Source organism: Lagopus muta, chromosome 8 (assembly GCF_023343835.1).
Source record: "Lagopus muta isolate bLagMut1 chromosome 8, bLagMut1 primary, whole genome shotgun sequence".
NCBI lineage: Eukaryota > Metazoa > Chordata > Aves > Galliformes > Phasianidae > Lagopus > Lagopus muta.
The window spans coordinates 1598032-1609784 of record NC_064440.1 but is presented as its reverse complement, the minus strand read 5'-3'; the positions used below and the strand labels follow the sequence as shown (position 1 = coordinate 1609784).

The 11753-nt window shown below is 46.6% G+C and overlaps 1 protein-coding gene across 2 annotated transcripts in view; it reads left to right on the top strand.

Annotated features, from left to right (window-relative positions):
• The first annotated feature begins 4306 nt into the window (after positions 1 to 4306).
• RIF1 (replication timing regulatory factor 1) overlaps positions 4307 to 11753 on the top strand; it is a 30534-nt gene continuing 23087 nt past the window's right edge. For both annotated transcript variants that reach the window (XM_048954059.1, XM_048954058.1), the window contains exons 1-8: positions 4307 to 4466; positions 5991 to 6069; positions 6588 to 6684; positions 8115 to 8245; positions 8637 to 8731; positions 10059 to 10248; positions 11316 to 11408; positions 11503 to 11641. In XM_048954059.1, coding sequence (XP_048810016.1) covers positions 4369 to 4466; positions 5991 to 6069; positions 6588 to 6684; positions 8115 to 8245; positions 8637 to 8731; positions 10059 to 10248; positions 11316 to 11408; positions 11503 to 11641 — 922 coding nt within the window. In that variant the 5' untranslated portion in view covers positions 4307 to 4368. The remainder of the gene's footprint in view (positions 4467 to 5990; positions 6070 to 6587; positions 6685 to 8114; positions 8246 to 8636; positions 8732 to 10058; positions 10249 to 11315; positions 11409 to 11502; positions 11642 to 11753) is intronic.

Sequence of the window (11753 nt, the reverse complement as noted above, 5' to 3'; positions counted from 1 at the left end):
ATATTTGTAACGTCCTACTTTGGGAAGTTCCGTAAAGTCAATTTGGACTCGAGAAAATGGTCTTACTGCTAGAGGTTTTCCACCCATGGGTACCCGTCTTTGTACAGCTCTATTAATCTTCAGGCATGTGGGGCATCCTTGGGTAATCTGCTTTGCTACGTCGTGGAGACCTACAGTCATATATTTGGTGGCAAAGTGATCTACCAAACCCTGACTTCCCCAATGAGTCTGTTTATGTAAATTAGTCAAGATATTAAAGGCTATTGATTTTGGTAGAACTTACCTTCCATCTGACAGATACCATTTCCCTTCCTCACTCTTAGTTACTTCCATTTGAGTAAGTTTCTGTTCTTCCTTAGGGGTGAACACGAGAGGTGCTATTCTTAGTTCTGTATGTCGCGGTTTATCTTTTGTTAGTACTAATACGCTAGTACTAATTCAGCTTTTTGTTGTAAAACACTCCGAATATTATGGGGAGACAACACCCTTATGTCGCTGTTAAAGGTAATTTTTCTAGCCTCTTCCACTAGTAAGGCACATCCTACTATTGCCTGCAGACAAGTGGGCCATCCCCTACTCACTGGATCTAATAATTTTGAAAAGTACCCTATAGGCTTTTTCTTTCCAGCCCATTCCTGAGTCAGAACCCCATATGCTGTACCATCATCTATATTGACAAACAAATAGAAAGGTCTCTTAAGATCAGGAAGGCTTAAAACCGGGGCATTGACTAGATCTTCTTGCAATGCCTGCCACTTCCTCTCGTCATCTTCACTCCAAGTTATCCATCCCTCGGGGGTTAATTTTTGATATAAAAATTTTACTTTCTTACTATAATTCTCGATCCATTGTCTACAATATCCCACTAGCCCTAGAATCTGCCTTATTTGTCTTTTACTTTGGGGGGATGGCAGGGACAATATTCCTCTTATTCTTTCTGGATCTATCTTCTTTTCCCCTTTAATATAGTTACCTAATAGTTAATATAGTGACCTAAATACCTGACTTCTTCTTCCACAAACTGTAATTTTGCCTTTGAAACTTTGAGGCCTTTTAACCCTAGAAAATTAAGGAGTTTGATACTCTCTTCCCTAACCTGTTCCTCCCCTTTTCCCGCGATTAACAGGTCATCGACATACTGGATAAGGGTGATTTCTGGAGCTGGTTGATATTCTTGTAAAATCTGCTCTAGGGCTTGCCCGAACAGATCTGGGGACTCGGTAAAGCCCTGTGGTAGTACTGTCCACCTCAACTGTTGTTTTCTCCCTGTGTCCGGGTCTTCCCACTCAAAGGCAAAATAATCCCGGCAAGACTCATCTAGAGGGCAGGCCCAAAATGCATCCTTTAAATCAATTACACTATACCATAAATTTTCAGGGCCTAATTTGCTCAATAAGGTGTAAGGATTAGCAACTACAGGAGAACGAGATATTGTCCTTTTATTTATTTCCCGTAGATCATGCACCAAACGATACGTACCATTAGGCTTTTTAACCGGCAATATGGGAGTATTGAATGGGGACATGCAGGGTTCCAATAACCCCTGCTTTATAAGTCTCTTTATTTCTGGTTTCAGACCTCTTCTTCCCTCCAATGAAATGGGGTACTGTTTTATTTTTATAGGGATTTCAGGGTCTTTAAGTTTAACTGAAAAAGGAGGTATTTCCAGACGCCCCACACTTTCGGTTGTATACCATACTTCAGGGTTAATTCTTTCTTCATCTTCCACCCTTAAAGGGCAAAGTTTAATCCTTATTTCCCTGTTCTTTACCTCCAAGCTTATTCCCAGTTCAATAATTAGATCTCGTCCTAACAGATTGAATTCAGCTTCTGGTACTATCAAGAAGTCTCCCAATCCTAGCTTAGATTCTGTTTCTATTTCTACATTTTTAACGACCCCTACCTTAAAGGGTTCTCCCTTAGCTCCTACTACTAGGGCTGTCTCTCTGGACAATTCACATCCAGAGGGTAGTTGTTGTATAGTGGATCTCTCAGCCCCCGAGTCCACTAAAAATTCTACTTCTTCTTGTTGGGGACCTATCTTTAATTTTATCAAGGGCTCACGGTGTTTCTGAGTCCCCAAAAGGTAAAGCCCCTGACCTCCCTAGTCTTCTTTAAACATCTTTTCATCTTGTATCCTACTTCTACAATTTTTCTTTAGGTGACCTTTCTTCCCACAGTAGAAGCAAGTCCGTTCTTCCTTCCTTTCCCTTGCTCCTTCGCTCTTCCCCTGACTGAAGGGTGGTTTCTGTAATGGCCGCCTTTCCTGCTTGTCCAGTTCCCGACTCTCTCTAACTGCAGCCACCATCATCCTAACTTGCCTTTTCTGATTCTCATCATCCCTGCGAACATAAACCTTCTGAGCTTCCCTTAGTAATTCATCCATCCCCCTGTCCTGCCAATTCTCAATCTTTTCGAGTTTCTTTCGTATATCGTCCCAGGCCTTCGCTACAAACTGCGTTTTTAACAAAGCTTGTCCTAACGGGGTTTCAGTATCCAACCCTGAATACATTTGTAGATTCTTTCGTAACCGCTCCAGCCAGTCATTAGGGGATTCCTCTTTCTTCTATCTTTTGTTAAATGCTTTATTGATATTCTGGCCTCTAGGGACTGCTTCTCTAATCCCTTGGATAACTATATTTCGTAAATCCTGCATATGTATTCGGTGATTTGGATCTTGGTGGTCCCATTGGGGTCTTTGTAGGGGCCATTTTACATCTGCCTGAGGTCCCTGGGCATGCTGGGCGTCCCAGACTCTCATTCCTGCAGTCCTAATCATATGTTTCTCTTCAGTTGTAAATAAGATGCCTAGAATGGACTGTAACTCATCCCACGTATATATATTGGGGCCTAGAAACTGGTCTACCTTTTCCGCCACTCCTAGTGGGTCTTCCAAAAGCTTACCCATTTCCCTCTTAAATTCCCTAACATCCCCCGAACTTAGAGGTACCGAAATAAATCCCATCTGTGGATTGGGACCCCCCATAGGTACCTCTCGCAGTGGATATAGATTTTGTTGACGCGTCCATCTCCTGGTTTGAGGGCCCAAATTAGGGTCTATTCCCTGATTATTTGAATTATCCTGGTTATCTACCTCGGGTTGTGGAAGAGGAGGAGCTATCGGTGGTGGTGGAACATATGGTGGGGGTCCCATGGGGATATCCTCCTCCTTCCGAGGCTTCTGTTTCTCAGTCTTTGTGTCTACTTCGGACAATTTGAAAATCGGGATTGCTGGTCCCCCTGGGCGTGTAACCCAAACAGCTGCATATTCGCTCTCTTCCTGACTGAAGGGAGTCTTAGTGTTAACCCAAATATTTAACTGCTGTTGTACCCAATCTTTGCTGGATCCAAATTTCGGCCACCAAACAGCTGGGCCAATCTTTTGATCTCCCCATACTTCTACACAATAATGAATCATCTTGGCTTTACTCTTATTTCCTGTCCCGGGATAGTACCTCCACATTTCTAACGTGAATGCCAGAGGGGAATCCTTTGGGATTGGAGGACGTTTCATGGCTACAGGGGCCTTGCTCTTTCCCTGTCCCATCTTCCGGAGTGCCTCCACTCAACTGTGTGTGTGTTCCAGTCGCTTCCCCTCGTTTGTGGCTCACGCCTTCGCAGGCAATGAGAACCGCACTACTAGAGGGTCCACACTCGCTTGGGTTAGTCCGAGCTACCGGCTCCCTCTCACACACACACCACTCATCACCCTCCGGGAAACCCGACCCCGACCGAACGGAAAACCCTTGCCAAAACGGCAGTTACTTACGCGTCCTGCGTCTTCGTCCGGACCTTTGCGTACAAAATTTAAGGGGTCGACCGCTCCTTTCTTGCCTTTTTGCTCTTAAATTTCGGATCGTCGGTAGGAGTAAGGCAGGGAATCAAGAGTGGGGCCGCCAGTTCTGGCGGGGCGCCTCCCCAACCTTCAGAATCCAGCCACTATTCCTATCCGAGTCACGGCACCAATTGTTATTTTATCAATAACAGTTACCCTCAGTCAGAAACGAGCAGCTCACAGCCGCCCGCACGGCCACGCCGCAGCTACGGCCGTACCGGCACGGCCCGCCCCGCGCCTGGCCCCGCCGACGGCCGACGCCTCCACCAATCAGCGCGGCAGGAGGCGGGCCCCGAAAGGCGCGGGAAGCGTGCGATCTCTCCACGCGGAGAAAGCGCGCGGAGAAAAGCGCGCAGCGCCGCTCGCAGCTCCCGGCTCGGCCTTCCGCCCCGCCTCCCCCGCGCTCCCATTGGCCGAGAGCGCTCAGCCCGCGCGCTCGCGCTGCCCGTTCCGCGCGCGCCGCCATCTTGACCGGAGAGACGGCGCGGGGCGCGCGGAGCGGGCTGCAGGCCCGGCCCCCGCTCTGCGGCACCATGAGCGCCGCCGCCGGGCTGCGGCCGCTGCTCGAGACGCTGCAGGATCCCGCCGCCCCCGCGGGGGACCTCACGGACGCGCATCTTTCTCTCGTCAAGTGAGCGCGGACCGCACGCGGCCTGAGGGGGGCGGCCCGGCCGAGCGGCGGAGACGCGGGGCCGGGAGGGACGCGGGGATGGGGATCCTCGGGAGGGCGGAGAGCGGCGTTGCGGCCGGGCGGTAGCCGGGGTTCAACAGTCTGAGCTGCGGTCCTTCCGCTTTTAAAGATGGGGGCGCGGAGGTGAGGGGCCTCGTGCGGCGCCTTGCTCGGAGCCCCCGGGAGCTGCCCGGGGCTGAGATATCGCGTGCGGGGTTTGTCGGGCTGCGTCCTCGGGTGGCTGTGCTTAGCATCGCAGAAACCCGGAGTGTCTGGGCTTGAAGGGATCTTACAGGATCACGGAATGGTTGGGTTGGAAGGAACGTCAAGGATCATGAAGCTCCAACCCCCTGCTACACGCGGGGCCAGCAACCTCCATATTTAATACCAGCCCAGGCTGCCCAGGGCCCCATCCAACCTGGCCTTGAGCACCTCCAGGGATGGACGGGGCATCCACAGCCTCTCTGGGCAGCTGTTCCAGCACCTCACCACTCTCATAATAAAGAGCTTCCCCCTGACATCCAACCTCAATCTTCCCTCCTTCAACTTCAAACCATTTCCCCTTGTCCTGCTGTTATCTACCCTTGTAAAGAGGTGACTCCCCTCCTGTTTATAGGCTCCCTTTAGGTACTGAAGGCTGCAATGAGGTCACCTCTCAGCCTTCTTTTCTCCACTCTGAACAAGCCCAGCTCCCTCAGCCTGGCTTCATTGGGGAGGTGCTCCAGTCCCCTGATCATCTTTGTGGCTCTCTTCTGGACCCTCTCCAACAGCTCTCTGTATTTCTTGTACTGGGGGCTCCAGACCTGGATACAGTGCTCCAGATGGGGCCTCACAAGAGCAGAGTAGAGGGGGATAATCAGCTCCCTGTCCCTGCTTTCCACCCCTTTTCTGATGGAGCCCAGGCTATCATTTGCCTTCCGAGCCACAAGAGCACACTGCTGGCTCACATTAAGCTTTTCATCCATCAGGACCCCCCAGCTCCCTTTCCACAGGGCTGTTCTCAAGTATCAGTCCTTCCAGTCTGTATGGATACCCGGGATTCCTCTAGCCCAAGTGCCAAACCTTGCACTTTGCCGTGTTGAACCTCATCAGGTTCATTTGGGCCCATCTTTCAAGCCTGTCGAGGTCCCTCTGAATGGCCCTACGTTCCTTCCTACAACTCCCATCCACAGCCTCAGGCACCTCCAAGAATGGGTGCCTGCAGCTCTGGACACAGTTGGGGCCGCAGCCCCTATGAGTGAAGGGTTTCTTCCTCACACCTCCCCTCTTTCTCACTTTGTGCCCTGGTGGGTTGGTGCTCACAGCGTTGGTGCGGCCCCTCTGTGCTGCTCACCTTCCTGTGTTCGAGCTTCCTATGGGAAGAAGGAGCTCTATAATTACTACTCCCAGGCCAGCCAACAAGTTGGGCTTTGGAAGTTTAAGGTTTTGCTGTCTGTAACGTGTATAACATAAAAGCATTGCTTGTTTTCCCCTCTTCCCCTAAAGCCGCCTGTCTGGTGAGGAAGGCAAAGAATTCACTGTGGGAGTCAGAAAACACTTTCCTCAGCTTTGCAGAATATTTAAGGTATGTCTTTCCTGTTAGATTTTCCACGGCTTACTCCAAGAACAAACCCAAATGATACATTAGCTTTGTCCCTACGGTGAGCAGTATGAGAGGTTGCTAATTCTTGTGCAGTATGGGCTTTGGGGATTACCTGTTACAGGTCGTTTCATTTTATTCTTTTTGGTAGATTAGTATAAGGACTGTGGTCACCTTTTTTTCCCCCACGTTTCAGATGTTTTAAGGCAGTCAGGTGGCAGTATGTGAACAAGCAGAGAAGTACAGAACTTGTGATGCCAATGCATACTTAGTAAGAATGCCCAAATTGCAGAGAACAGGAACATCTTCTGAACCTCAGATTGTTTTAATGATCTGGGGGAGTGTGTAAACAGGAAAGCTTTCCTACATTTTCCATCAGGCATTTATCTTTTGACAGCTCTCTTCATTCAGCACAACTGTTGGTATTGAGACAGCTGATGCTTTGCATCTAGTTTTGTGACACACACAGATATATTAAAAATAACCTTTGCTTGTTTTTCCAGGCACACATTAGTAGTGAAAATTCAGAGCTGAGTAATGCAGCATTACAAGCTTTGGGGTTCTGTGTTTTTAATTCAAAGATCACCTCTGAATTATCTGGTAAGCGAATGAACTTCAGTGCGATTACTGATGTAAGGTGCATCTGTGTCATACTCCTTTCTTTATTTCTTTGTTAGCAAATGCTTTAAGTTTGGCAGTTTACAGTTCCCAAGTGATATGTCAGTTTTGTCCCTGTGGTGAGCAATATGAGAGGTTGCTAATTCTTTCTTGTGCAAGATGGGCTTTGGGGGTTACCTGTTACAGCTTTCATTTGGCTGGATGCAGTTCATAGAATCCTAGAATGGCCTGGGTTGCAAAGGAGCACAGTTCCAACCTCCTGCTGTGTGCAGGTCGCCAACCAGCAGCCCAGGCTGCCCAGAGCCACATCCAGCCTGGCCTTGAATGCCTGCAGGGATGGGGCATCCACAGCCTCCTTGGGCAACCTGTTCCAAAGATGTGATGAGGAGCAGCCTGGTGTCAGCTGTGTGCCCTGAGCTTTGGTTTGCAGAAGGTGGGCAGGTTGTGTTGTGGTGGAAGGTGAAGACAGAATGAAATCCAATGGATGATCAGAGCACATTTTCAGTGTTGTCCCTTTACTTTCCCCTGTTCATATATATATATATATTTTTGTTTGTTTGTTTTAACAAGTGGGTAAACTGCAGTCAAATTTGCTAGAGGTTGTTAGATCCTGAAAGTAGGTGGTGAGTCAGAGAAACAGGATTAAAAATCGTACCTGCTCTGACTGAGGGAGTGTGTGACCTTATGTTTCTCAGATCTGAGGCCACTTTGCCAGGAGGGCCAAATTGGTAAGAAATTAGGCTTTATTAATGATGAATTTCAAAGAAATGCATGTTTTTCATCTATCTTCCTAGTTGCATGTAAGTTCTGTGTTGATGTTACTCTTGTATTATCAGCTCACTGTTAGCTCAGCTCTGGCTTTCATAGAATCACCGAGGTTGGAAAAGACCTCCAAGATCATCCAGTCCAACCCTCCACCTACCACCAGTATTTCCTCACTAAACCTCAGTGCAACATCCAGATGTTTCTTGAGCCCCTCCAGGGGCAGTGACTCCAGTGAAGCCTTTTGTAGACTTCAGTGGCTTTTTTAATACCCCAGTGCAGCAGCAAAGTTGACTTTACAAAGAATTGCTGTATTCACTTGAGATCCCAAAAGTTAAAAGTTAAAAGAGTAACTTAGTATTGAATCTTCAGTCCTAGATCTTTTTAGGTGGATTCGTCCTCTAGCTTTATGGTTTTTTGATTTCTTAGGATACCATATTTAGAGCATATTGTAGTAATACATACAGATACTACTATTCTGAGCTTTTCTATCAAGTTATTTTGAGAGAAACTCCACATATTACTGGAAAGCAACGATTAGAGCATTCAATCACACTCAGACCAGCTGAATAGATGTTCTAGTAATGTTAAATGAGCAAAGAAGCTTGCCAAGAAGTATATAAGCAATGAGTGCTGCGTTCTGCTTTCAGCATCTGAAGTAGAGGATTTGCTTTCCACGTTGAACAGCATTGCTGTGAAGACTTCAGACAAAAACACTCGCACTCGAGCACTTTGGGTGATCTCTAAGCAGACGTTTCCTTCTGACATTATTAAAAAGGAGGTATGTCTCTTAATGGTTTTGTAGCCCCAGTGTGAGGGAGAGGAAACTGGCAATCTCTTGGTTACTGTGCACTCAGTAGCTTTTGAATCTGATGGGAAATGTGGGCCTTAAGCTCTTGGAAGAATTGTAAGGGTTTTCTGATGGAGGCAAAAAAGCTGAAAACTTGCTGCTTTTGAAGGTGAGGCTGCAGTGTTGGTGATTCTGTGACATACCAGCAAAGCAGCATGGGAGAGAAACGTTACAAACACTCCTGCTTGGTTGGAGCTCTGATCTTACAACCAGAGCTGTTGTAATCCAGACACAGAGCTCTATAATGGGAAATGGAGTTGTGTGATTCCAGCTGCTCATTAATATCTGTATTTACATACTGAGGTCTCTTGTGTTTCCTCAGGTGTCCAGTCTTATTTCTACATTGGAAACCATACTTACTAAAGGAGATGTACAGTCTATGATTGTGGAGTATGAAGCACTGAATGTTGTTATACGGTACGTGCGGGGCAGTGCGGAACGGCTGACCATGTGCTGTTTGGGGAACTGTTGGAACCAGGTCTTGGTGGCTCTCAATGTTCAGTGTCTGCAACTTATAGAATGCTAGAATGCCCTGGGTTGCAAAGGAGCACAGTGCTCATCCAGTTCCAACCCCTGCTGTGTGCAGGTCACCAACCAGCAGCCCAGGCTGCCCAGAGCCACATCCAGCATCCTGGAATGCCTGCAGGGATGGGGCATCCACAGCCTCCTTGGGCAACCTGTTGCAGTGCCTCACCACCCTGTGTGTGAACAACTTCCTCCTAAGATCCAAGCTAAACCTCCCTGTCTCTGTTTAAAACCATTCCCCCTTGTCCTGTCTTCTGTTACAATCAGCAGAGCAGTGAAACTGTGCAAACTACCATTTCTGTTTCTTTCTCATTAGTTCTGAACTGCTTCATTTGCAAAATATTCTGTTTATGGTTATGGTGACAGCTGATTTTAACACAGAAGGCAGCCAATATTCAGATAAACTTTCACTGCTTTTATTTTTAATGGCTTCTTGAGAATCATCTTTAGAGCCTGTTATGCCCTTCTTACATTATGTTCTTACATTTCCCACATGGTTGGGAAGTTCTTGGCCACTGAATGGGTTTGTGTTTAAAAATGTCTTTCCTTGTTGCTTAAAAACATGAGAGCACGGTTATTTCCAAAGCGGGCTTTTCCTCTGAGCACATTGTTTTGGTCAGCCGTGCTAGAATTGTTACCTTTTGCCTTCATTTAGTTACTTTATTAGTGAGTATGTTCAGATTATATCTCTGCGAGGGGAGAAATTCACTTTCTCATCTGACTTGAACTGCAATTACAATTTAAAGCAAAACAGTTGGAGTAACTATTTGCTTATTTTATACTTAGTACATCAGTTTTCTCTAGCACAGAAGTTGGATATTATCATCTGGTTTTGTTGTCCTTTTTCAGCTATCTGCACTTCACCCTCTTGTAAATGTGAGACATGTTACAGTTGTTTGTGGAGAACACCACACTTCATGGTGCAGCACTACACTTAATGATGCTTTCTTTTGTTTTTTACATATTTTGTGTTGGCTTTCCTTTGAGCTCAGATGCCCAAAAAGTAGTGGTAGAACAGGAAGGACTGCTGTAATGTCAGTTCTCCTTCAGAGGAGGTGGAAATGCACCTCCATACTGCAGTTTTAGGTTGAAGTCTGATGTTCTAAAATTATTTAGGATGACTTCCTGTACATCAGAATTTGAACTAGAACATTAATTGGTTATACTAAGACTACCTTTGGGTATGTGAACAATATGTCTGTTTGCTTTCTGATTCCAGCTTAATGGAACAAGCTCCAGCCCAGATGGGAGAAGAGGCTGTGAGGTGGGCAAAGCTGATCATCCCTCTGGTCGTCCATTCAGCTCACAAAGTGCAGTTACGAGGTGCCACTGCACTGGAGATAGGCATGCCACTGCTGCTCCAGAAACAGCAGGAGGTGGCAGCTGTAACTGAGCATCTGATGACCACGGTAGGTGGAAGTGCTGTGCCTTTTGTCTAGAGAAAGCTGTAGTGATCAGGGGTGAGGGTATGTCTCGTCTAGAGAGTTGCTTTTTGCTGCCATTGTGTGTTGGCAGCAACTTCATGATGACAGCAGTTCTGACAGAAAAATAACAAGGTAAGAATACGACCACTGAAAACCATTTCTGACAGTTATCGGTGAGGAAAAATGTTTAAATGCTTGTCTGGACAGCATTAGCTTGTAAATAGTATCATTACACAGAATCACACAGAATCACAGAATCACCCGGGTTGGAAGGGACCCCAAGGATCATGTAGTTCCAACCCCCCTGCCTAGCAGGGCCACCAAACATACACATTCACTTCAGTTGTTTCTTAAAGAGAATTTACTTACCTCTTTGAAGCCTTCCAGTACCTAAAGGGAGCCTATAAACAGGAGGGGAGTCACCTCTTTACAAGGGTAGATAACAGCAGGACAAGGGGAAATGGTTTGAAGTTGAAGGAGGGAAGATTGAGGTTGGATGTCAGGGGGAAGTTCTTTACAGAGAGTGGTGAGGTGCTGGAACAGCTGCCCAGAGAGGCTGTGATGCCCCGTCCATCCCTGGAGGTGTTCAAGGCCAGGTTGGATGGGGCCCTGGGCAGCCTGGGCTGCTATGAAATGGGGAGGTTGGTGGCCCTGCCTGTAGCAGGGGGTTGGAGCTTCATGATCCTTGAGGTCCCTTCCAACCAAAACATTCTGTGATTCCATGATGACTGCATGATCTGGTTTCTTCCTTACAATTGTAAGTGATGAACTGCATTTTCACATCCCCTACATCAAGCTAAACAAGTTAGAGAGGCTACACGTAATTAAGGATCAGTAATTGCAGCCAGCTCTTCCTTTCAAGAAGGAAGGTAACAAGGTGGCAGCAGCGTTTGACTGACTCAACAGCAAATGCTGTGTGGTACAAAGTGATACCTTTCTGATCTAGAAATAACAGGTTGGTTGGTTGTGTCTTTGCAGGTGTCATTGCTTTGAAGATGTGGCTTTTAAAATGATATGAATGTATTTTTATAAATTTTCCTTTCTATCTACAGAAATTAATTTCAGAACTTCAGAAATTATTTTCTACAAAAAATGAGACGTATGTATTAAAGCTGTGGCCACTGTTTGTCAAGTTACTTGGGAAGGTAAGCAGAAAAGCAGTGGCTCTTCTTCTCTAAGGAGTTCTGACTGTGTGCTTGACAGCATAAATTGTAACTTGGTCAACTCCTCTGTTTTCAGACTCTGCATCGTAGTGGCAGTTTCATCAATTCTTTGCTGCAGCTGGAGGAACTTGGATTCCGTAGTGGCTCACCGGTGGTCAAGAAAATAGCTTTCATTGCATGGAAGAGTCTAATAGATAATTTTGCTCTAAATCCAGGTAGGTTTAAAAAAAAAATTAACCTGAATTGTTTTGAGTAGTCACTGTATGTAACTGGAAGAGTATGTATTTTCCTCAGACACACTGGGACAGGCTGCCCAGGGAGGCTGTG